The 27,798-nt window shown below is 37.7% G+C and overlaps 1 protein-coding gene across 5 annotated transcripts; it reads right to left on the bottom strand.

The window, feature by feature from the left end:
• On the bottom strand, positions 1-27,798 carry LOC311098409 (galactose-specific lectin nattectin-like). Of its 5 annotated transcripts, XR_014609470.1 has the most exons (9): positions 27,709-27,798; positions 18,723-18,794; positions 14,924-15,130; positions 5,977-6,054; positions 2,055-2,134; positions 1,396-1,530; positions 967-1,075; positions 256-833; positions 9-176 (listed from the first exon to the last, which is right to left on the bottom strand). XR_014609470.1 is itself a non-coding variant. In XM_084138592.1 (8 exons), the coding sequence occupies exons 2-8, from the start codon at positions 18,778-18,780 to the stop codon at positions 763-765; spliced, it is 738 nt and encodes a 245-aa protein (XP_083994718.1). In that variant the 5' UTR covers positions 18,781-18,794; positions 27,709-27,798; the 3' UTR covers positions 1-762. The 5 variants fall into 5 exon arrangements, 3 of the variants coding, with proteins under 3 accessions (XP_083994718.1, XP_083994716.1, XP_083994717.1); XM_084138592.1 differs by having other exon boundaries at positions 1-833; XM_084138590.1 differs by lacking the exons at positions 9-176; positions 256-833; positions 967-1,075; ... (3 more) ...; positions 14,924-15,130; positions 18,723-18,794 and adding exons at positions 22,331-23,483; positions 23,561-23,648 and having other exon boundaries at positions 27,709-27,791.

Raw genomic sequence — 27,798 nt, forward strand, 5'->3', positions numbered from 1 at the left:
TGTCTTTAAGGTTATTTATTTTCTTGCAAGGAAAGGTCAACAGTCATACAGTCATTACAAAGAGCCTGCAGAGTGTGACCACGAGTGGGGGGATCTTTCCTTCTTTATAGTTGTTCCTCCCCCAAGGCTGTTTTCCCGAGGATAAATGAAGATATCTCTCAGCCATAACTAACACACTGTTTAGATTTGTCTCATATTAATCATATTATACCCTTGAATGGAGACTCTCGATCTCGATCATACACTTAGTCACACATTAACTTTTGTCAGGTCATATACAAGGTCATACACATACATATTCATAAGGGTATGTATCAACACTACATTAATCTAATTACCATCATATTTCTAAGATTCTATAAATATAATTAAATGCAAACATATAGAACATATTAAACTTCTTCCACAGTGACTAACTTTTTCACATTATAATTTTACTTGTTTATTCATTTATTTATTTATTGGGATTTATTCTAGCAATCTCCGTGTGTGTTTTTGTTGTTGTTTTAACTCTTGGTGCCATTTTAGGATGCCAAATTACTTATTCTAACTTGTGTTAGTGTGAAAAAAGAGAGACTGTGGAGTGATACCCAAATTATAAAAAAAAATGGTGTTTAACAGGCGTCACCAAGTCATTAACTTATCATTCACAAAACACAATCAAAGAAACAAAATGAACCTTCTTTAAAACACATTTATTACCTCCATTGAACATTTCTAAAGGAAAGTAAATGAGTTAAAGGTGTTTCTTCTATTGATTTTTCACATGCTGATTCTCTTCACACACACAAACGGCCTATTTCTGGAACATATGTCATCATTCCAGTTACCATCTGTTGCAAGATAGAACAAAATATTTTTGTATTATATATATATATATATATATATATATATATATATATATATATATATATATAATAATGTTTATTTAGTCTATTTAGATGAGCATTAACAGCAGTTACTTACAGCCATAGTTCATCCCAAGGCAGTGCTCTCCTTGAAGGTTATTGGGCTCTCCAGGCGACCATATTTGAAAGTTCATTCTGGATCCATCACTCCAGAGCCAAACTCCCTCCTGTGAACAGAAGAGAAAAAAGACATTGTGTTTATGTCCACAGCTCACATGGCTTAATTTAAAAATGTCAGAAATCTAAACAGAAATGAACAGAAATGATTTCACAAACAGGGTATCAGTGAAGAATATGTTAAAAATACTTAAGGGCTTATGTGGTCTCACGATTTCTCATGATTTCCAATGCCCTAAGCTAACTATTCTAAGGACCAAAAAAGATTAAAACACATCTATCTTTATGCATTTTGAAAAATGTTTTAATGTAAATGTAACTGTAAATGCACAGTAGCACAAAAAGCATGATCAAAAAAAGAATTACATACATGAACAGCATCATTTCCTCCGATCCAGGCACGAGTTGAGTTCGCAGTTTCGGATCTAATCAGGTTCTGTATAAAAGTGTACTCATCAAGGCTGTGCACAGAAGCAAGGTTCCCATCAGACTGCAAACAGAATTTCTGTAGAGACAGAGACATGAACAAACACCACTATTTATATATATATAAAAATATATATATTATTTTAAATTAATATTCCAAAATCTGTGACATGCCTTCAGTTACCATCAAAATAATTTTTACTCGTGCTGTTTATTTTTTGATTTGGTTAAGTCTAAAATCTGCCATTAGAGGTGGGACTACTTTTCTAGAAAAGGTTCTGGTTATACTGTAGATGTAGATTAGATATAACTTCACATATATAAAGTTTTTCAGTTATCCTCTCATGATAACATGAAATGTGTTGTCTTTATTTTCATACCATTGTGATGTTTTATTATCAGTGATATATGTTTACAGCCTAGAGCTCCATTGTATTTTATTTACTATTAACATATTTTTGTTTTTAAACTGAGGAACACGATGAAATTATTTTCCTGCAATAATTAACAGGTGTCACGGGTGTTTACAGAGCTTAAGTTGTATTTAACCAAGAATATACTTATATGATTTTTATGTCATATTAGAAGATGAATGTATCATACCTCTGCATCAATCCATGTTTGAAAGTAATAGAAAAACTTGAAGCATCTGCTTCCAAAGGCAGACCATCCTGCCCAACAGGCTGTTAAAGGGAAGTTTTGTGTGTTATTTTTTTGAAACATTTTTTAGCATTAATGACCTTTCATCTAATTAAATTAATAATTTTAAGGTACAGTATGTAATTTTTGTCCCTTTACCGGTTAAAAAACAAAAAAGGCATGCAACATTGTTTTGGTCATGCTTCGGCTTTGCATGACAGTGCAGATGAAGGCGACGCTTCACAATAGATGCTTTACAGTGAACTCTGTTAGAGAGATACATATGACATCTGTTCAATAAAACACCTTATTCAACAGTCGAGTAATAAAAACACCATCATCTCCACTTCGCTTTTACAACTTTTCAAATCCCTCAGTTCTCTCCATCTCCTAAAGCCAAGCTGATGTTGATTCTTGTTTTATTACAAGCTCTGTCTCGTTCTCTTTTCTCCAGCAGACTCTCGTCTGTTCGGAGTTTGTTTAAAACTAGAGATGCACCGTTTACAATTTTCTAGGCCGATTCCGATTTCTGATTTTTCATTGAGTTTGACCTGCCGATACCGATTACATTTTTTTCTAATTACTTTACAGCACACACAAATATTTATTTTCGATCTTTTCTTTAACCCTTTCACGCGTAAGTTTAAAATATTCTAACTGACACCCCCACCCCCAGAGTGAGTTTTTTCAAGGCGAACGTTCCCTTTAATGTTTCCATGGCGACGCGTCACGCGATACACCGCAGCCACAATAATACTGTATGACAGATGTGTCGCTTTTATTTCGCTTTTCTTTTTTATTCAAAATATTCACAAACTTGCTTACCATGTCATCAACTAGCCTATCTGATATTCCGATTCTCAAATACGTGTAAGTGAGTGTGTTTGGTCGTTTAAAAACCTTTATAAATAATCTTGATCTTTAACATGAGATGGGCGCCACAATGTTGTCCTGTCCGTCGGATTTACAGCACGTGAATTCATCAGTTTCTCCCGAAATAAATGCAAGAAAGTGGCCGGTGAACTGAGAAGAATAGAGTAAACTTTATAGTTTCTTCCTCTCTGTTTGTCTGATATGAATAACACATGTCGGCAAATTATATTTGAATAGATTGTTATTGCTGCTTCCACAGACATCAGTGTGTGTTTTACAAACTCCAAATGTATTGTTTTACTCGTGCTTATGTGTATTTAAATATCTGAAACCTAAAATAAACATTGAAAACACTGCATAGTTGATATATGACAGCGCTGAACGCGTCCGACTCTGGCTCAGCGCTAGCCAATGCGCGAAAGCACAGTTTGAATCTGGCAGTTATGCAACGTCACTGAACATTGTAAATGTGGCACCGTACTCTCAGGGGCACAGAAATAAAAATCCTGATCACGTGAAAATCGGCCAATTCCGGTCACCAGCCGATCAATCGGTGCATCTCTATTTAAAACGGGTGTGAAGACAAATTTTTTTACTGTTTAATGTTTTTTTTTTCAAAGTCTACAGGGTGAATCTCAAGAGGTTGGAGATTTAGCTGCTCCATCTCTTCCTTTCTTGCTCATGTGAAAGCTAACCCCTGCCACTCACACACCAGACACATGGCAAAGTAGCCAGAACAACTTTTCTCTCTTTACGTATATGACGAGACACGCACAGGCTGTCACGTTTCCGTTGTGTTTGGACTGTGTTGTCATTGTCTTTAATTCACCTGTCTCACCTGTGCCTCATTTAGTTATCTCATTTGTTTTGCCCCAGCTGTGTCTTATTTCCCTGATCTGTTTCCTTGTGTATTTAAGCCCTGTGTGTTCCTTCAGTTTTGGTCGGTCGTTGTAGTGTCAAGGTTTGTGTTGAGTGTGCATGTAATCTGTGTTTGGGAATAAACCAGATGTATTGAAATCCTGTCTCCTCGTCTTCAACCTGCAAAACCCTGACAGAACGACCGACCACATCATGAGCTGGGAGCTCACTGGACAGATCGCGGCTTTGGCTCGGGATAGCCGCAATCTGTTGCATCACGCCAGTCCAGCCGAGCCTGCACTTCACGCCAGTCCAGCCGAGCCTGCAATTCACGCCAGTCCAGCCGAGCCTGCACTTCACGCCAGTCCAGCCGAGCCCGCACTTCACGCCAGATCTGCCGAAGCAAAGGCAGTTTGCGTCATGCCCGCCGCGCCTGAGATTGAGAGCGTCATACCCGCCGAGCCTGAGCCAGTTGTTGGCGTAGAGAGGCCAGATCCAGTTCCGAGTCCAGTTCTGAGTCCAGCCGAGCCCGCACTTCACATCAGATCTGCCGAAGCCAAGGCAGTTTGCGTCATGCCCGCCGAGCCTGAGACAGTTGTTGGCCTAGAGAGGCCAGATCCAGTTCCGAGTCCAGTTCTGAGTCCAGCCGAGCCCGCACTTCACGCCAGATCTGCCGAAGCCAAGGCAGTTCGCGTCATGCCCGCCGAGCCTAAGACAGTTGTTGGTCCAGAGAGGCCAGATCCAGTTCCGAGTCCAGTTCCGAGTCCAGTTCCGAGTCCAGCCGAGCCCGCACTTCACGCCAGATCTGCCGAAGCCAAGGCAGTTCGCGTCATGCCCGCCGAGCCTGAGACAGTTGTTGGCCCAGAGAGGCCAGATCCAGTTCCGAGTCCAGTCCCGAGTCTAGTTTCGAGTCTAGTTCCGAGTCATGAAGTCGGCTGCCCTGTCGAGCAAGAGCCAGAGCCAGTCTTCGAGCAAGAGCCAGAACCAGTCTTCCCAAAGGCGTTTTCACCGCTGGTCCTGTCCAGCTCAGAGCCCTCGTCGCGGCTGGTCCTGTCCAGCCCAGAGCCGCCTTCGTCACTGGTCCTGTCCAGCCCAGAGCCACTTTCGCCCCCTGCCTCATCCAGCCCAGTGTCAAAACCTGAGAATTTCCCCTAGGAAATTTTTTTGGGGGGGGCTATAAGTCCTCTTCGCCATGGCCGTCCGAAGGGTCCTCACCGCCATGGCCACCCAAAGGGTCGTCACCGCCTTGGTCACCTGAAGGGTCTTCACCGCCATGGCCGCCCGAAGGGTCTTCTCTGCCATGGCCACCCAAAGGGTCCTCACCGCCTTGGTCACCTGAAGTGTCTTCACCGCCATGGACGCTCGAGGGTCCGACAGCTCTGTCGTGGCCACGCCCACAGCCTGTTCTGCCCTGGTTCCCTGAGCAGCCAGCTCCGCCCTGGAGGCTCCCTGTCCTGTGCAACCACGCCTTCATCTGCCTCCAGGGCGCCCACCCTCCCACCCCTTTGGATGTTATATGGCGCGAGGATGCGCCTTCGGGGAGGGGGGGAGTACTGTCACGTTTCCGTTGTGTTTGGACTGTGTTGTCATTGTTTTTAATTCACCTGTCTCACCTGTGCCCTGTTAATCACCTCATTTAGTTATCTCGTTTGTTTTGCCCCAGCTGTGTCTTATTTCCCTGATCTGTTTCCTTGTGTATTTAAGCCCTGTGTGTTCCTTCAGTCATGGTCGGTCGTTGTAGTGTCAAGGTTTGTGTTGAGTGTGCATGTAATCTGTGTTTGGGAATAAACCAGATGTATTGAAATCCTGTCTCCTCATCTTTAACCTGCAAAAACCTGACACAGGCGAGTGATGTATACGCAATTTCCCATGAAAATTGATCCTTCAAAAAATACTTATTTGATTAGTGCAAAATCTTAAATGTCTTTTCACATCATGATGTTTCTTATGGCTCCACCCTCCCAACACCATACCAACGTTTTGCACCATCCATAAAAAACAACAACAACATAACATTAAGGAAAACATTTAATAATTATTGCAGAATTGCCTAAATTCAAGTATGCAAAATATACTGTGTATAATACTGTGTATTAAATACAGTGTATGAGAGTAACTATTACAGCAGTATTTCATATGAGAAACATGCACACACCTGCTGATGGCCTAGGCTGGCCAGAATCCCATGGTGTCAATCCACTGCCTGCCTCTGAGTTCGATGTGTCGTCTTCACCTACATGTACAATCAGACATGGCATTGCCACATACCATTTTAAACCCTTTTGAAACTATTCTATAATAGCCTCTGATGCTTCTCTTCCTACAGTAGCATCTGTCTTGTGTATCTCCAAAAATATTTATTGATATGCACTGAATTCATGTAAAACTCATAAAAAAAATAAAATAATAATAATCTGTTGAAACTGTTTTTTGGCAGGTCCACACTGGTTGTCAAACTTGTCATGGTTATGACACTATCACTTGGTCAATTGGTCAGTGTAGGGCTCACGTAACTCTTTCATTAGAATCAAAATGTTTCAACATCTGCAATGTATTTGGATGCTAAACTATTCTTTATCATAGGCTTTGTACTTCACTCACTTTCCAATATCGACGGAGAAAATCATCCTCTTCACACGCACAAAAATTAGCTTGGAAACATCACAGTGGAGCGGTGCTTACTGTGAATGGTTCAAATTGTACTTCTGACTATTTAAACAGAGCAGTGTAATTTTTATATGTTAGGTTGACTATTTTATTATTACATTTTATTAAAGCTATAATGAACAGGCTGCGATGTCAAGATTGCTATTCTGGAATGTGTGTGTGTGTGTGGCGCGGGCGCGATTGAACAGTGGACACATAAAAACATAGTCCGTCATTTTGTTCATACAGGACATTTTTCAAACTGCAAAGTGTTCACTTATATTTGTGTACACTCGCAATAAAACACAACATTGTGCGTTTGTAAAATAAATTCAAGCAATCCGCCTCCCGAAAGGCACTAATTTTAAAATTAAACAAAAATTCTCATGGCTGCACGGGCATTCATTACGGTGCGCGTCCACGGCGAGGACGTTTTTAGTTCTTAGTGTTTTTAGTGTTTTTTAGTTCATTCCTACTTCCATAGGAATTAATTGAAAACGCTCGCTCTGCTCCGCATCATTATCAATGTCTGTGCAGACGAACATATTTTACTTTCGTTTTTAAGTTAGCGATTCAAAAGCCCCCAGCGGTGTCACACGTCGATTAATCGGTTGTAAAATATTTTCTCTGTCTCATACCTAGTATATTTTTATATAGATACAATAGGCCATACCTGATTTTGAACACAATAGGGCAGTATAGCACTATGTATGACTTGATTTTTTTTTTTTTTTTACTTTACTGTTTTCAAACTTATAAATAATAAGTTAAATTATATAAATAAATAATAAATAATTCTTAAATAAATAAAAAAGAATAAAATGGGTTTAGTTGTGATATTTGTATTAGGGCTGAACGATATTCTGTTTTAACATCGACATCGCGATGTGCGCGTGAGCGATAGTCACATCGCCGGAACATGCGATGTTAAGGTTTGTAGTAGCACCACCAGGGTAGCACACAGTAAACACGAGTTTGTTGTATGGCTTGTTGCTGGGGTGACATGCACGTTCCGCGTGCCTGGACAGTGATTGGTTCGCTGTGCAGCTGCTGCTCACTGCTCACAGCCAACATCACTGCTAAAAATGCGCGACGAAGAGGATCCGCCGCAAAAAAATTATTTATTCGTACCAAACAGAAAGTCGAAATCATCTATTTGGGACTATTTCGGCTACAAAAAGGAGGATGTCGACCAAAAAGAGGTACTTTGCATGGAGTGTCGTAAAGTTGTGGCCACAAAAAAAGGAAACACCACCAATTTGTCTGATCACTTAAAACGGCACCACAAAGCTCTTTATGACGAATACAAAGTCAAATCTGGATGTCAACCAAAACAACCAAATATTTGCGATGCCTTTGCCAGTGCAACACCTTACCAGAAAGGCTCTCAACGACAGAAAGAAATAACAGACGCAATAATGTTTCATATTGCTAAAGATATGTTGCCATTAAATACCGTCGCCAAAGAGGGATTTAAGAAAATGATCCGAACGCTTGACAGGCGGTATGTTATACCATCCCGCACATATTTTTCCCAAGTTGCGATAAAAGAGCTGTATGAAAAATGCAAATCTAAGATTGAAGCAGAACTGTCGCACGTGGAATACTATGCAACTACAACAGACTTGTGGTCCAGCAGGACAACGGAGCCCTACATAAGTCTGACGGTCCATTTCATCACAGAGGACTTCGAGCTAAAAAGTCGCTGTTTGCAGACGGCATTTTTCAGCCGAGAATATCGCAGAGGCCCTGAGAGAAGCGGTGACCGCTTGGGGCTTAGACGAGACACGTCAAGTCTGTATAACAACAGATAATGCAGCGAACATGGTAAAAGCTGTCGATCTGAACAAGTGGACCAGACTACAGTGCTTCGGCCACAGACTGCATCTTGCAGTTGGTGAGTAATGACCATGATCTTTATCCTAAATAAATATACATTTGTACTCAGCTGTTTTACTTAATAACATGTCCTGAACAAAACTTGTAAAATGAATGTGTTGCATGTGTTGAGCTTTAAAACGTAAGAAAAAATACAGACACAAAACATTTAATTTTAAACAAGTTATTATTGAATCAGTGGCAAAAAATAGTTTTGAGTTTGAGCACATTTGAGGAGCTCTTTTCCAAAACGCGATAAATCCATTTCAGTAGTTTTCAGGAAAATTACATTATTACCTAGACCCACACATTTTGTGAATATTCAATTTATCCTGTTAAAATGTGTGTGTTTTTTTGTGTTTTTTTTTTTTTTGCTCAGTCTGAACATGTTGAATAATGATTATTAAATCAAACAACTATATTGTTGTTTTTCTTTTTCAAAACGCTATAAATCCATCCATTTTTTTCCAAAAATGAAAAAAAAAAATTATTTGTAATTTTTTTAAAGGCTTTTATTTTTCGTGTTCGCATTTATGAGGAAAACACAATGTTACGTATCAGTTCTCCATTACGGACGCGAGCGCTCTGAAAGCAGCACTAAGACTGATTTAAAACCTTCACAGAGACCTCAAACAGAAATCACAAAGCCTTTCTTTAAAGCGAATTTCGTTTTGTATTAATTGTATCTTAATTTCAATCAGTGTTTCGTTATCCAATTTCCTTTTAATAAATAAAAAGTAAATATAGCAGACAATTGATCACGACAGCGCCTGAACTGGAACTTAAACTATCATCCATGAACCGAAACCCAGCGTATAAGGTAGCCTACTCGCCTCACACACCTAAAAAAATAGAAATATATCTATTATCTACAGAAATCTCTACTTTTAAATAGAACCATTCAAAACAAAATAAAACTATGTAATTCGTATGAAATGTGCATTTCTCTCTGGCGCGTTCACTACTGCGAAGATCGCGAGTCAGTATCGTATAGTAACTTCATCTTTGCAGCCCACACAGAAAACACTTGTTTATTAATAAAAAATTAAAATGTCTCATTGCAATATTTTACAAAAATATGGAAGAATATTTGACATATTTATACTTTTGCTGGTTCTTTGTGACAGCTTTTAGGTGCCGTTTACATGAACGCGTCACTGCATTAGCACCGAGAGAGAGAGAGAGAGAGAGAGAGAGAGAGAGAGAGAGAGAGAGAGAGAGAGAGGATTGCGTAGAACGTTCACCGAATTCTGATTAGTCGAGAGGATTTATCGCGTTTAGGCTAAAAATAGGTTCGGCGCATATTGGGGTTTGAAAAGAAACTGCATCTTGCAGTACATTTTAAACAAGGAAATTATTATTATCGTTTATCGCGTTTTGGAAAAGAGCTATTCATTTATTGTTTAAATTAAAACTGTGCTTCAATGATTAAAGTTTGCAATGTTTTTTTTTTTGTTTTCTCCGCTTAGAAAATGCAGTGAAAAAGGATGGCCGCATTGATCGTGCTGTAGGAGTCTGCAAGAAGCTGGTGAGCCACTTCTCTCACAGCTGGAAGGCCAGCGATGCCCTGGCAAAAGTCCAGAAGGAGCTCAATCTACCATCACATTGTCTCATCTCAGAATGCCAAACAAGATGGGGTTCCAGACAGATGATGATCAGCAGGATATTAGAGCAGCAGCAGGCTTTAACTCAGGTCTTGTCTGCAGACAAGAAGTTGCGGCATCTAATTCCAACCTGGCAAGATATAGATGTCCTGGAATCTGTAAGCAAGTCACTGGGCCCAATGCTGGATTTCACTGATGCACTTTCAGGGGATGAATACGTCAGTGTCTCCTTTGTAAAGCCAGTTCTTCAGCTCTTCAACACTTCACTACTGGAAATGCGAGAGGAAGACACAGACCTGACCAAGAACATAAAGAAGAAGATGCTGGACTACCTCAACGAGAAATACGAAGATGATGATACTCAGAAGCTGCTAGATATGGCATCTTTTTTGGACCCCCGGTTCAAGATGGACTTCATCAGTGCAGACAAGACTCAAGTTAAGGCCAGAGTGGCATCAGAGATGATGGAATGCCAGGAGAAATCAAGCTGCAGCACTGACATGGAGCCCAACGTTACCAGTGCACCCCAGGCAAAGAAAGCAAAGAAGTCATTGGGAAGCTTCTTTAAACAGAGTGAAACTGCAGCAAAGGGTGATTCCTCTCTGACCCTAAAGGATGCTTTGGAAGCAGAGTTAAACACCTACCTGCTAACACCTCCAATAGACAAAGAGGAGGATCCACTTGCATGGTGGAAAGTACACAAACTAAGCTTTCCTCGTCTCGCCAGACTTGCCCGCAAATACCTGTGTATTCCTGAGACAAGCTCGCCGTCGGAGAGACTTTTCAGTACTAGTGGCAACATCGTCACTTGCCAACGAACCTGTCTTAAGCCTGCAAAGGTTGATAGACTTGTGTTCTTAGCTAAAAACCTTGAGTAAGCAAAGCATACAGCATACATAAGCATGCATGATCATGATCATGCAAAAGAATACTCAGTTTAGAAGTTTAATTTCATTTTGTTTAGCCATGATTATGATGATGACCAACACTGTTTTACTTTGGCACTTTTGCTAAGAAAAGTTGACTTAAAAACAAAAGATTGTCAACCAAAATGCTTATAAGTTTTTTTAATAAAAATTATATTTATTTTAAGTTATGTTATGAACCAATCGGGGGGTTGGTGTTGTAAAGCTGCTGTTTAAACGTGTTCGGCTTTTCTGTTTACAGAAGTATGTTCTCTAATCTGTTTAGAAGATTTAATACAAAATATATTAAAGTTTTATTTCATTTTGTTTATTTCATGATTATGATGACCAACACCAACACTGTTTTACTTTGACACTTTAGTTAAGAAAAGTTGACTTAAAAGATTGTGAACCAAAATGCTTCTTATAATTTGTTTTATAAAAAAATTATTTATTTTAAGTTATATTGTTGTAAACCAATCAGGGGGGTTGGTGTAAAGCTGCTGTGTTCTGCTTTTGTGTTTACAGAAATGTTCTAATTTTGGAATAAAATATTAAGTGACCTTTTTGTCACTTGTAATGAAGCTTGCTTATTAGTGAAATTATTAATATCATGGAATGGTAATTATTGACTTTAGCCTGGATTTATGGCTCTCAATATCACAATATATATCGTTGGGGGAAAAAATATCGCAATGTAATTTTTTCCCAATATCGTGCAGCCAGGGCAGGACTTAGGGTGGTGGGGGCCCCTGGGCTTGAGTCACTTTCGGGCCCTACCTTCTATACATTACTTTAAATAGAACAAAATGATACATACACAAGCTATGTATTAGAGCTACACAATTCTGGATAAACTGAGAATAAAAATAGAGATCACGATTCTGAACAAACAACTAGGCTAAACAAAATAACATAATTTATGTTAATTGCTGAAGTCTATTAAAAATGTTTAATTAATCTGAATTATTTTTAAAAAAAACTTGGGTTTGAATGAATGATTCAATTCCTCAATCAAATACACTTGTTTCATAGATGAATCAGCATTTTTGAACGAAGCTCCTGAATGAACGATTCAATGACAAATGTTTTTTAAAAGTCATTTGTCGCCATCTGGTGGTGTAACAATATAATCGATCCAATCGTTATTTGAAGTGCAAAGCTACTTTCAAAAGGTGACTGGTACCATAGACAGTGTTACATGTTAAAAAAAACGTAATAATTTATTTATATGACCACTGATTGATGCTTGAAAAAGTTTTTTCCAATAAATAAATAATGATTAAAAAAGTTCAAAGTGATCATGTTTATTGCAATGCACAAATGTCTTGGTCAGAATGAGAATAAAACACTTATTTACCTGGAAAACATTATGTTTTGATTGTGGCATTTCTTTGAGATTTAGAATCCAGTATTCCTATAGGCTAATTATTGTTTCTTTTATGAATTTAATAAAGAACTCTGTCTCATATTCTGTCCATACGATCCATGTAGGCTACTTTTGTGTCCATTCGTTTTTCCTTTTTTAACCCGTAATTGAAAAACGAAAAATGAACGGTTGTTGTCTTTTTAAAACGCAAAGTTGAACACCAACATTTTAATTTGAACTGGCTACACCAACTGCTGCGCAAAAAAGTAAATATCGACGAATTTTCAGATTTCTGTTTATGACTTTTTGCCCCTTTATTAAACATTTAAAATATTCACAAATTAATATGGAAAACATGTCGATTTTACTGGTTTTCTAAGGCCAAATTAGAACCTGGAATTGGTGTTTTTCCCGCAGTGCTGGATGAGAAGAGCCATTAATATTAGCCTATTAAAAAACTATTGTTTTGGCTAAAATCACATCTCCATCTCCGCTGTTAAGCAGATGCGCTTTCAGAGAGAAATGCTCCTTTCATACAGATTAATCAGAAATTATTCGCTTTCGATTCGAATTTGTTCGTTTTAAAGTGGACATTTCAAGCTTTAGCCTACATAGGCTATTTTGTTTCAGTTCTCGCGCTCCAGTTTACGGAGATCAAGAAAGTGCGTCTGGTTGTTTTCTTTTATTTTACAAAAACACGTTTTCTTGTTATTGTGAGTTTACACAAATAAAAGTAGTTGAGAATAATGTATTATTATTTACTGTATGACCAGAAATGATAGAGTATTTTAAGTTGTTTCCAATGTTGGAAAATGCAAGTGTTCGCGGCGCGCCCGCGCCTCCGTGTCATGCAGTGCGCGCTCCACACAGCTTTGTTCCTTTTTTGCATAAAAGCGTCTGCTAAATATAGCCTATTAGATATTATAATTAAATAATATAAAATTATTATTATTTGCGTAGCTATACATGGACCTCAAACACACCGCGTCTTCTAAGTCAGGTGACTGTAATGCGCAAAAACTGTTTCCATTGCAGTTTAGCGAAATATTCCTTTTTCGAATTGCCTGAAAAACCACCTCATGCGAGCGTAAAAAAATTTTTTTGCGATAAACGGGAGTTTTTGCGAAATTGACGTGTTTCCATTGTGCATATTTTCAATTCGCATTTTCAATTTGCGCAATTTGAAGGGTAGGCCTAATGGAAACGCGGCTACTGTCTAATGCAGACAGGTTTTTTCAACGGTTCGGCAGTAAACGAGGCTCTAAGTAACTGCCAATAACCAATCAGCAAACCTCAAGATGACTGACATTTAATTTAGCTAATTAAATTACATTTTTCATTGCAGGGCAGGGCCAGGTAACAATGCTAGACCAATCAACAAACTTTAAATGAAAAATTAAATGACTGACATATTATTGAAAAAAATCAAACGTAAACCGGCGGGGCCCCCTATTGGGCGGGGCCCATGGGCTTGAGCCCAGTCAAGCCCAATGGTAAGTCCGGCCTTGCGTGCAGCCCTAATTTGTATACATTTATATAGAAATAAATGGTGTATAATTACATTTTTAGAAGATATGAGGCTTTTAGTGTTTCCTTTTTGGACATTATTTTAATCCCTCTCTATAGCAAAACCGTTTGAGATGTTTAATATCCATTCACAATTTAGCATCTTTAATGTATTTTCATCATGTTGAAAAAGTTTGGTGGTCGGAGCTAATGACTGTAAATTAGAAAGTTGTCCGGCTCGATGAGAACAATAAACGTCTTGATTTTTGTTACTGTATGTAAAACTAACCCCCCCCCCCCCCACACACACACTTTTGTCAAAAGCATTTTGAAAGTGACACACTTCCTGCTGCCCGTTGGTGGCGCTATTAATTTGACTCACAATAGTTGCATCCATGTGATTGGCCTCTTACAATGAACACACTGCTTGAAGTTTCACCAAGATCAGTTAATGTACGCTGAAGTTATAATACACTTCCTGTGTCCCTTATTCGCCATAAATTAGTTTCCTCGCCACTGCCAAAGCGTTCGAGATATCAAAAATCTGTCCGCAATTTAGCATCCTCAATGTCTTAATGTTGACCGAGTTTGGTGGCGATTGGATGAATTTCCTAGAAGGGGTATTTCAAATTCCACAGCAAGCGTTTTCCAAACAACCCATAATAGCCGACTTCCTGTTGGGATGGCGTAAAACTTGACAAAGGGAAAGTTGTTTGGCCCGATGAGATCTATATGTGTACTGAGTTTCATATTAATGGCCGCGGGTTCTGAGTGCAAAGTTTCAAGAGTTTTTGAGCATGTTAAGGGCCCCAAAAGTGCCCGAAAGGTTGAAAGAAAAATAATAATAAAGAATCCTAAGGAAAACAATAGGGCCTTCGCCCTTTCAGGGCTTGGGCCCTAATAACATAAAACAGTTATTTTAAAGTGTAATAATATTTAACAATATTACAGTTTTTACTGTATTTTTGATCAAATAAATGCAGCCTTCATGAGCAGAAGAGACGTATTTTAAGAACTTTAAAACTGACCCCAAAAAACAAAAAAGCATTTGCTACCTCTCTATATCAGATCCCAAGACAATTAATTAGTAAAAAAACATTAGAAATAGTTATTTAAAATGGGACAAGTGACCTATTGAGAGAGGACTATGACAATTTTCTACAAAAAACTTCAAGTTCAGGTAGACATGCTTACCAGGCTTGACACAGTTTATTGGCGGGGTTCCAGGTGGAGTTCGGGTTCCCAGTATCTCCTGCCCCTTACTGTCCACACACCAGCAGTAACCTGTGGACGACCAGCACTGCCGAGGCCTGTACTGACCCTCCTCATTACACTGAGGGATGAAAGCTCCAGGCAGGTGAGAACTGTCTCTCTGCTCCTCACACTGGGTCTTGGGACGACCTTCAAGGTAAACGTACCAGCGATTATAGAATTTACTTGGAGGGTTAGTTCTCCAAAAAGTTCTTCCAAGTCACCCTCATGTTGTTCCAAAACTTTCGTTCAACTTCGGAACAACCAATGAGGTTCATTCGACTCACAATATTTATATCCATGAGATCGGCCTCATACATATATATATATAAAAGACAGAAAATATTACTTGACTTACCTTATTCTGATTTTATGATACACTCAAAATATTCCACAACAAATCCTTTAAATTTAATGTAAAAATAAAAACGAAAGTAAGCAGTGTTGGGCTGACATTACCCTCAACATTTGCAATCAATGTATTTGTATGCTAAACTATTCTTTATTATAGGCTTTGTACTTCACTCGTGTTCCAATATCGACGGAAAAAATCATCCTCTTCACACGTGCAAAAATGTGCTTGGAAAAATCACAGTGGAGCTCTGCTTACTGTGGATGTACGAATTGTACTACTGACTATTTAAACAGAGCAGTGTAATTTTTATATGTTAGGTTGACTATTTTATTATTATATTTTATTAAGGCTATAATGAACAGGCGGCGATGTCAAGTTTGCAATGCTGGAATATGTGTGTGATTTAACAGTAGACATAAAAACATACTCTGTAATTTTGTTCATTCAGGACATCATTCAAACTGCAAAGTGTTCACTTATATTTATGTACACTCGCAATAAAACACAACATTGTGCTTTTGTAAAATAAATTCAAGCAATCCGCCCCCAAAAATGGCGTTAATTTTAAAATTAAACTAAAAGCTCATGGCTAAACAGGCATTCATAACTGTGTGCGCCCACAGCGAGGAACGAGCAGAACAGAGCGAACGTTTTTTAGTTCATTCCTACTTCCATAGGAATTCATTGAAAATGGCTGGATTGGACTACACCCCTCTACTTCTTTCTTTAATGACGTCAGTAAAACCGTTTTTTGACTAACCTCCGCCCACAGGAATACAGGCGTATTGATGGCGAAATGTCAACAGACGTGGTTGATGTTTATCTAACGTTAATCGGATACCGCAAAAGTTTAATTCGAAGTTGTTAGTTTGCTCTGTCCATTTCACCACGGACTGTTTTTCTAACCTGGGATAATACAGTATCAAGCAGGCTTCTCTCAGCGTCTCTTACTGACGAAGGGGGCAATTTCAACTATATTCCAGCAAGCGGTAAGTAGTGATTTACTATGGAAGTAGCGATCAACTTCACATCGTTTCTCTTAGTAGGATGAAAATAATCTTACTTAAACTGTGATTAATATATACAGAAAGCGATCAAAGAACAATCCCTTTCCAATCGCCCAAGCTGTCAATCACACAGCGCGAGTTTATCTGGACACTTGCCAAAACTCTTTATGAAATCAATGACGCTGTTACACTGCACAACGAAGCTCTTACTGTATTTATATACCTCATGTTTGCATTGGTGAAATCATTAGTGAGAGTGCAGAAACTGCATTGCAATGATAAGATCTTCATTCACGCGATCAGCAGGCTGTCATCTGCTCAATGCTCATCACTGCAACCTTTTATGTGATTGAAATATATCTAAATACTTAAAAAACTTCTCACGATTCGTTAATCCCGATAGCTGTAATAGTAAAAACGTATAATAGCTGTAATAGTAAAAGTTTTCCAGATAGTTCTACATGTAATGCCAGATATTTCATATGCAAGCATGTCAGCCAATCACAGCAGAGGGCGTTTACGCTGAAGTCTCACAGCAGACACGCCCCTTCAAACAGAGCGTTCAGATCAGGGGATGGAATCAGGCTAGGAAATATGCCTTTTATTTCTAAATTATATTAAAAAAAAAATCTAGAAAACATACTAACATTATAAGGGCACCCCAGGAAACATTATAAAATAATAAAATAATCCATGGAATGGGACCTTTAAAGTCTGTGCAGACGTCTGTATCTTACTTTAAGTTAGTGATTTAAAAGCCCCCAGCGGTGTCACACGTCGATTAACCGGTGGGAAAATTTTCCCACAGTCACATCCCTAATATATATTTATATATAAATACAATAGGCCTACCTGAAAGAGAATTTAGCTTGCCCGACCAGAGTAGCCTGATTAGAACGTCAATGACAAAAAAATAACTTGGGAATCACTAAAACGAGAGATTATTCTAATTTTATTACATTCATTTTAAGTTGCAATCAACAGTTGATAATAAATGTATTACTGATCAATGGTAACAAGGTTGCGCTGCTGAGGCTCGTGCAGCTTCTCCAGGAGAAATGTAAACAAATGAGTGCAGCACACAAAAAAGAAACCCAGTTAACAACATACTGATTATAAAAATTACAAATATGGAGTTTTTATTTATTTTATAACATATGATAGAGTTAAGCAACCTCACTTGACGAGACAGAAAATATTACTTGTCTTGCCTTATTCTGATTTGATGATACACTCAAAATATTCCACAACAAATCTTTAAATGTAATGTAAAAATAAGAACGAAAGTAAGCAGTGTTGGTCTCACGTAACCCTCTCATTAGAATCAAAATGTTTCAACATTTGCCATGTATTTGGATGCTAAATTCTTTATTATAGGCTTTGTACTTCACTTGTGTTCCAATATCGACGGAAAAAAATCATCCACATACCTAGTTTATTTTTATATAGATACAATAGGCCTACCTGATTTTGAACACAAGAGGGCAGTATAGCACTATAAATAACATGATTTATTTATTTTTTGGACAAAAATAAAACATTCTGGCTGTTTTTAAACAAAACAATTCTTAAATTGAAAAAAAAAAGAATAAAATGGGTTTTGTTCTGATATTTGTATAATTTTATATAGAAATAAATGGTGTTTAATTATATTTTTAGAAGATATGAGGCTTTTAGTGTTTCCTTTTTTGACATTACTTTAATCCCTCGCCATAGCAAAACCGTTTGAGATAAATTCCACAGCATGCGTTTTTCAAACAACCCATAATAGCCGACTTCCTAATAACTTAGAGTGCGGAAGTTGTTCGGCCCGATGAGATCTATATGTGTACCGAGTTTCATATTAATTCATCCAAGCGTGTTTGATATATGGACCAAGTTTTCGGACCCCGTTCAAGGGGGCGCTGTCAAGCCCCCCTGCCACGCCCGGGTACCAGCTTCAGTCCGGCCCTGATGGCCGCGGGTATCTGACCTGTGTGCAAAGTTTCAAGAGTTTTCGAGCATGTTAAGGGCCCCAAAAGTGCCCGAGAAGTAGAAAAAAATAATAATAACAAATAATCCTAACGCAAACAATAGGGCCTTCGCCCTTTCAGGGCTTGGGAAATAATAAATATACTATAGATTTAACATGCGTATTTGTTTATTGTCAACAAATACAAATATAAAATACATTCATAAGAATCAATAACGTTAGCTGATATAATTGTTGTTGTTTTATTGTCTAAATGTTATCATAATAATTAAGAAACAAACTCAGGTTTACTTTAGTGCACATACTCTATTAGATCATTCTTCTGATTAGTCATTACAGAGTCCCAGGTGTGCTATAGTTCATGTTAAAATAACAGTAATGATGTGAAACGTGGAATAATGCTCTTACCTGAAGCAGTCAAAGCTATGAGAAGACAGAGAGACAGGTAGACAGTCCAGGCCGCCATTGTTTCTCTGAATACTGAAACAGAAATATACAGAATTAATTATTACAAAGTTTTGTATTTTTGTGACACGAACCAGTTCAGTAGTTCAATGTCAACGTCTGGATATTGTGTTGTTGAGCGGAGCCCTGGTTCATCTTTTTATTTTTTTTTATTTTTTTATATAGGATATATATATATATATATATATTTTTTTTTTTTATTAGATATAAAGAAACACAAGTTAACAAATATAAAATTATCAACATGAAAACACGAAACGGAACATACACCAGAGGAGAGAAAAAAAAAAGAAAGAATGGTTCATCTTTTTATATACTGGAGGGGAGTGTGTTCATCAGCATCATCCATCACATACTCTTCCTGTGCAAACACTGTTTTTGTATAGTTTGTTCTATGTGTATTTTATGTGTGTTCTCGGTATGGATACAGAATAAATGAATAGATATTATTCATCTATTCTGTAATTGCATCAGTGTGCATGTTTTATGTACATGGTTTATTTCTCACACTCTTCATAAGATGCTCTTTGTTCACCTGGAATGAATGGAGGATTGTTGCTGTCATCAGCAAATATGTACAAATATTTACACTGTAAAACCTTGCTGTAAAAAAAAGGCCAAATTCTGACCGTAACATATCATTTTTCATTAACACTGTACTGAGATCAATGAACCGTAGATACCGTAGAAAACAATGAATTCTGGGTAATATTTGTTGTTTTCAAGAAAGTAGCCTACTGGAATATACTGTGAATGGTAAGACTTTTGAATACTGTTCCTTCATTAATGAATAACTACACAGCAACAAATGAGTAATGCACTATTGACATTCTAATAACTCTGCTGAATGTGGTAGGTCACTATTAGCTAACAAAGATGGTCAGGTGATACATCACTCATCATCATAAAGGAAAATTGACTAATGTGATCAAAAGTTGTTGCTTGTTATTAATAGATTTTCAGCAGCAATGCTTTCTTGTCAGATATCAAACATTCTGAATTTAATTAATTATTTCATAAAAAAAGAAAAAAACTTTAGATACACACACAAACGTCAAGAATCAGCATATGAATCTCAATACGTATTATGCTGCTGTAATTATTTATCTGTAGTGGTTGAAGACGAGTGTCATTAGTGTTTGTTTTTGTGTTATTTATGTTTTATACATGTCATATTGTGATAAATAACAGTATTAAGGCCCGTTCACACCAAGAAACAGGAATACAGCTTTCCTGAAGCTCAAACAGTAGAGCGTTGGCACTTGCAACACCAAAGTCACGGGTTCGATTCTCAGGGAAAGCAAGAACTGATAAGAATGTAAATGTGTACCTTGAAATGCAATGTAAGCATCTGCCAAATGCATAAATATATATATACAGTGAGGAAAATAAGTATTTGAACACCCTGCTATTTTGCAAGTTCTCCCACTTGGAAATCATGGAGGGGTCTGAAATTGTCATCGTAGGTGCATGTCCACTGTGAGAGACATAATCTAAAAAAAAAAATCCAGAAATCACAATATATGATTTTTTAACTATTTATTTGTATGATACACCTGCAAATAAGTATTTGAACACCTGTCTATCAGCTAGAATTCTGACCCTCAAAGACCTGTTAGTCTGCCTTTAAAATGTCCACCTCCACTCCATTAATTATCCTAAATTAGATGCACCTGTTTGAGGTCGTTAGCTGCATAAAGACACCTGTCCACCCCATACAATCAGTAAGAATCCAACTACTAACATGGCCAAGACCAAAGAGCTGTCCAAAGACACTAGAGACAAAATTGTACACCTCCACAAGGCTGGAAAGGGCTACGGGGAAATTGCCAAGCAGCTTGGTGAAAAAAGGTCCACTGTTGGAGCAATCATTAGAAAATGGAAGAAGCTAAACATGACTGTCAATCTCCCTCGGACTGGGGCTCCATGCAAGATCTCACCTCGTGGGGTCTCAATGATCCTAAGAAAGGTGAGAAATCAGCCCAGAACTACACGGGAGGAGCTGGTCAATGACCTGAAAAGAGCTGGGACCACCGTTTCCAAGGTTACTGTTGGTAATACACTAAGACGTCATGGTTTGAAATCATACATGGCACGGAAGGTTCCCCTGCTTAAACCAGCACATGTCAAGGCCTGTCTTAAGTTTGCCAATGACCATTTGGATGATCCAGAGGAGTCATGGGAGAAAGTCATGTGGTCAGATGAGACCAAAATAGAACTTTTTGGTCATAATTCCACTAAACGTGTTTGGAGGAAGAAGAATGATGAGTACCATCCCAAGAACACCATCCCTACTGTGAAGCATGGGGGTGGTAGCATCATGCTTTGGGGGTGTTTTTCTGCACATGGGACAGGGTGACTGCACTGTATTAACAAGCAGAATCACTGAAGGAAAGAAGAGAACAGAAAAAGAGACAAGCAGAAACACAAGAACTGTCACATTCTGGAGGTTTAAATTGCTGGGTAAGAAATGTTGGTAGATTTGAGGGTAACAGGAGGGTTAAATGTGGTTAAACCGTTTATTCAAAAAAAAATTGTTAGCTAAAAATGAAATAAAATATGACCTGTTGGTGGCGCTAGTGAGTTTGAGTGACTAATAAATTTGGTTAGATTATTTTTCAGAAACTGCCCTTATAACTGCCAAATTTCGTAACATGTTATCGTACAGTTCTGCCTGTCAGTGGCAAAGAGAGCAGAATAATAAGAAAATGTACAGATACAATATATGTCAATGCATCTTTGGTGAATGGCCTCTAATACTGTAATTCAACTCTTAAGGATAAGATATGTGTTTATTGCTTTGTTTATTGATATTGTTTTTGCTGACTTTGTTGTGTTGTTTGTTCATTCTCATGGGCTTAATACTTTTTTTAACAACTACAGTAAATAAATGGCTTTTATTGAAACAATATTTTAGTTTATCTATTTATGGAGCAAGTGGTGTTTTGTTGTTGTCTCGTTAAAGTTGCGTCTTCAGATTCTGTGCTCCTATTGGTTTTTGATGTGATGTTTGTCAAAGAAGTCACACTGCAGGACTGTGTCTCAAAACTTCTGACACTGCCAGAATTTCGTCGAAGGCAAAACTTGATCACAATGGTCATTAATCAGCTTTCGGCGAACATGTCAAACTAGTGATGGAAGACTTGAGATTTTTGCCTAGGATGAAAATAATCGTTTAGGATTCACAAAAGTTGCCCAAATATTGACCAAAATCATACAGTGTGAACAAGCTTAACTCTTTCCAACTAACTGATGCAGACAGAGCATGATTCAGGAGACCAAGTTATAATAAAAATGAGCATTTATTGTGTTTATTGAATAATCTCCATCTGACTATAGCACAAATTCAACATATGTTATTCAAGCAAAGCAAAAGCAATGGAAACTGCTACACAACATTATCATTCGCTTATATCTAACTTACTTACTAAGACAATACAGCACACAACATAAGATTACAGTAATAGAAAAAAAAACAGAAATCAATACAGATCTTTAAATCATTTACGTCACAATTACATAATCAAATTATTTTCGAAGAATAAAAAAAAAAAAGTGGGTAATTAAGTGTGGAAGTGAAGTAAACAATGTAAGGATGTAAATTCAAAGCACTCAGCATACATTTTGAAGTATTACTTTAGTTCAAGCGGTACAGCAAGGCTTTAGTAATGCCAAGATCATGGGATCAAATAACAGGGAATACAAATTTTGACCAATTTTCTGCCTAATGTGAATTTCTCCTTCAGTGGGATTGAGTTCGCTCAATTGTTATCCTGTCAGTTTTGTTCCACCCTAGAAAAAGCCCTCGTACTGATTGCTTGGAGACATTGTCATTTTATGTATATAGCACTTTTAGATATTTATTTATACAATACAGATTGTAGTTTCAGAGTAGCTTTACCGTGATATTCCATACATTGTGCATTCGCCCGTTGCCTTTGAGCATCCGCATGTAAATATAGGTGCTTTCTGGAAAGCCACTGAACAATTCAGCTCACTTCTTTTTCCAGAGCTTTCCAACTTGTACACAGTCTCACACCAGAGATTTTTCTGGTCTTTTCTTGTCTTGACAGCAGTGACTTTAAACGTCTCATATGGAGGAATCAGCACCTCTTTCTGTTCAGGATACTTGGAGTATTTGATCACATTAACACCGTTGCAAGTTTTGATTTCAAAACAAGATTTAGTTCCAAAACCCTGTGCTACTTTACGATCAAGAGAGGACGAAGCAAACGAGCCGAAACGAATCTCTGCGCCTGTGACATTCTTATAAAATTCAGCTTTTGTACCACGATATGTTGACTTGCATTTCTTTTGTTTTTTAGTCAATATCTGTATTGCATCTGTTATCAAAAATTGAAGTGAATACCATTTGAATGTCCGGTTTCTGTAGTTTTGTTTACCATTATAAACAGCCATCTCAAAATTGCTATATATGCTAGAATTAAGGTTAGTGTACACATACAAGGCAATAGAATGATTCTTTGTCAATTTATCTTCTGGGGCTCTGGCATTATTTTCACCTTCTTGCCAAGCCTTTTCAAATTCAGCTGAGTTATTGATTTCCTTCTTTAGATATTTATTCCTCACCAAATATGCCATTTTTTTACCACAGGCCATATATTGATCATCAACTGAATTCGGTGCCATATCTAATGGATATATCTGTCCTTCAACAGCAGCAGCAGCAGCAGCTCTGTGATCCTGCAAAAAACATGAATCATATTGATCACATCATCAGTATTCATGTCTGTAATATTCAAACTAGAACACAAGCTTACCTGTCCTAGAGCAGCTAGAATGAGAAGAAGAGCTTCAATGATGAGCAGCATTTTGATTCAGTCAAATCCTTCAGATGATCTAGTAGATCTAGTGAAGAACGGATGATGAAAGACAACGAGAACAGTATTTCACAAAATCTCCAATCACTCCAAGAGGAATATGTACAGATTTTACCCTGGTGTCCTTGGAATGTTCTGCTAGATTGCAAACCATTTGAAAATAATGAATGAAGGAATTAATCAGTGAATTTATTAAAAAAAAAAGAATAATACATTTAATCCCTTGAAATATTTAAAAAAAAAAAAACCTCTTGCCATCCAGAGGCTTGCATTCTGCAAGTGAACGGCGCCTTGTGGTGCCATCCCAAAAAGACACAATATCACTACTATTGACTTTACCTTGACTGTTCCAAGCTGGTGGCATGACCTGCCTAACTCAAACCGAGCTGCTAATGTTTGAGCCATTGTCAAGAAACTGCTGAAGACGCATCTCTTTTGTTAACACTTGACCCATTAACACTTACTATTCTATATCTATTCTATACACTACTCACAAAAGGTTAGGGATATTCGACTTTCGTTTCGTATGAAATTTATAGAAAATTTTACAAAAAGTGATATTATATCATGAAAGTAGGGCATTTAAGTAGAAATGCAAAATTAAGTTCACGTGTAAAGGTTGCATTTTAGGGGCATTCTGAAATTTCACCCGAAAATCGCATATCCCAATTTTTTTGTAAGTAATATATATATATATATATATATATATATATATATATATATATATATATATATATATATATATATATATATATATATATATATATATATATATATATACAGTGCAATGCATAAGTGAATACACCCATGCTAAAGTTGACTAAAAAGAGGAATAAAAAATCATATTTTGGAAATTGAACTTAATGCCTTAATTTAAAAAATTAGGAAAAATCCAACCTTTAAGGACACCAATTTTCTTTGTGAATGAATAATGTATCGTAAAAAAAAATAAATGTTCTTCCTTAAAATACATGGTGCATAAGTGAGTACACCCCTATGTTAAATTCCCATAGAGGCAGGCAGATTTTTATTTTTAAGTATTTAAAAAAAAAAAAAAAATAGGATACTATGCATCCTGATAAAGTTCCCTTGGCCTTTGGAATTAAAATAGCCCCACATCATCACATAGCCTTCACCATACCTAGAGATTGGCATGGGGTACTTTCCATAAGATCATCTCTCAATGCAAATCAAACTAGCTATTAGGCTAACTGAAATAAAACCATGCCAATCTCTAGGTTTATATATATATAAACGTTGCTACATGTACTGTAACTGAGTATGAATGTCCTACTGTTAGTTTGATTGCTTATATTGCTCTTCTCATTTGTAAGTCAATTTGGATAAAAGTGTCTGCTAAATGATTAAATGTAAATGTAAATTACCTTGGAATATGGTAATTTTTTTTTGTAAGGTTCTTCAGTTGCTCAGGAACATTGATGAGAGAAGATCAGAAAAGTCATCCAGTCAGGCGTCAACAGCAGTATTTAAAACATAAAAAAAATGAAGCTTGCTTTTTTGTTACAACATGTAGTTTGACCAATGTTTAGTGTTACGTACATGACCGACCAATGGTGGCGTGTGAGAAGGCGGGACCTAAAGCAATGCAAAAACGCACATCAACCCAATCACTTGTTTAGCGTTCATGTAAACACTACATTCAGATTCATCAATCAGAATGAATTCAGTCTTAATGAAACAAAAGTTGTGCATGTAAACATAAGGAATGGTGACTGTAGAAAGCAAAAGCAGAATCACAGACATTTTGGGTGATCTAGAAATCCCGGCTGGATGCAATTTTTAGGTTAAAAAAGAGGACATGTCAGGGAAAAAGAAGACGTATCGTCACCCTAAGTAAAATGTATTAAAGTTTTCAGAGAATCTTGCATCAAGATGCGAAACTGCACTAAATGCTGCTCCTGTCTGCCTCGCTGCCTGCTGTGTGAGTTTGTTTGCTTCGGTGCTGTAAGCTTCGTATAGCTTCGTATTTCTCTCTGTTTTGAACCATCATTTACTATAATTTCTAGTTGTTTATACTACTAAATACAGCTTACCCAACATCTCGGATTAACCTGACATCGCTAGCTTCCGTTACTACTGTACTTGCACATCACGCGAGTAATTCGCTAGGCTGTTAACGCGCCACCCGTGCGCTCAGCTATTTATTATTTATTTTCTCTCGCGCGCTCGCGCCTTTGAGTTCATAAAAAGCTCAGGTGAGTAAGAATCACTCAACAAACACGGTGAGTAATGTCTTGTCCTGTTGTTGTCACCTGCACTTCATGTCACATGTTTAGCATAGCCTTCTCTGTCAGCAATATAGGATTTATATGTGATAAATGCAAGGAGACAGTTAGGCACTGTAATTTGCTCTGGCCCCCTTCCTGTTCGCAGGAGTGATGAGATAGTTAGTAGATTGTGTTCACTGAATGGCTGGCTGTCTAAGTGGTGTCCGTGTAATAATATAGAATTCATAGACAATTGGAAAAGTTTTTGGGGCAAACCTGACCTGTTGAAAAGAGATGGTATTCATCCCTCCTGGGATGGTGCTGCTCTTCTCTCTAGTAATATGGCACATAGTCTTAGAGTTCAAACATGACAATCTGGGGCTCAGGTCAGGAAGCAGACAGACTGGCTAAACCGACCGTCTGCTAGCGGCCTCGCGTCACCAAGGTCAGATAAATCCCATCACATAGAGCCTCTTTCACCTAGCTATCATCATATAGAGACGGTGTCTGTTCCCCGAATTTGGAAATCCGAAAAACGTCCAAACCCTCTCACACAGGGATCTCACATAGGGTTTGTGATGTGAATATATTAATGGTACAACACAACTGTTATATACAAAAAAATATCAGTGGATAAGTCTTGCATGATGATTGTAAATCCATCAACAGGAAACAATCATCACCTGATCTCATTTCACTTTAGCTTTCTTTGCTGCTGCAAATGTCTTTAACAAACACACTGTCACTGCAGCCAGAAAAAGACAATAGATATAATAAGAGTTAAGAGCCCAACTAATGGAAACACTAATCACTGTTATGCTGACTTCAAATGAAACACATTAGAGTTAAACCTCTGTTAATTCTCAATAAAACTTGTGTACACGTCTGACAGAAATAAAGTCAGTCGGGTTAGTAATAAGTGAAGCTGGTAATACTGTTTGTGGAGTTGTATAATCCTCCTCTGCTGAGATCTTCACAGATTTAATGTCTTTATCTTCAGTTGATTTCATCTAAAACTGTGTCTGAAGTCAGTCGTAGTTCTTGTGTTTCTGCTCGTCTCTTTTTCTGTTCTGTTCAGTGATTATGCTTGTTAACAGGCTTATTAAGGCTGAGGTGACTCCATATTTAATATACACAGGTTTTGTGGCTCAGATAAGGTCCAGTTCTGGTTTATTTCTTTGCTCTTGGCTGACATGTGGCATTGCTATGGCCTGCTTGTGGCCCAGATCTGGCAAACAGGAGCGGTCCGCCCAAGGGCCGTCATTCCACACTGCATGAGGGCCAGATCATCTTTCCACGTGTGCCAGATGTGGGCCAGATCTGGGCCGAAACAATGTTGCTATGTGGGTCATACGTTTCATATCATACGTCCATATCTATACAAACTATCTTTGAAAATTACATACTATTACCTACGTATTAACAATGAGATCAGGCTGGTATGGACCTTGGGTTGAAATGCAATGCTTAAATAATGCTTGGAAAGAACCTGCATTTCTTAAAATGGAGTTAATGTAGAAACAACTGTATTTGACTTCCTCTTTTTTTGTAGCGCATGATGAGATAAGCAAAAGTTTTGAAAGTTAGGTTCTTGAACATAATGTTTCTTAACCAAGCACAGAGATTATCAAGAGGGCTGCATAGATGAGGCGTATCCTCCAACATTACTGTCTAATGCATTAAAGCACATTCAGCGGTTCCACATTGAGCATTTTACAATCACTAATCTGCCTATAAGACACACATGCTGTGAGACACACATGCACAACATAAAACACAGGCTACATTCTTAATAACTAAAATAAATAATAATCTAGGCTCTGTTCTGGGAATGTAAATGTGAATGTGAAAAAGTCAAACCTGAGGAAATCTGTGTTCCAAACAGCAAACAGTTTTTCTGCTGGATAGTTTATAAGAGATGTGTCTTGTTTTCTTGAATTATTTTGCTGT

The sequence above is a fragment of the Abramis brama genome (genome assembly GCF_963993115.1).
Source record: "Abramis brama genome assembly, chromosome: 1".
Classification (NCBI taxonomy): domain Eukaryota; kingdom Metazoa; phylum Chordata; class Actinopteri; order Cypriniformes; family Leuciscidae; genus Abramis; species Abramis brama.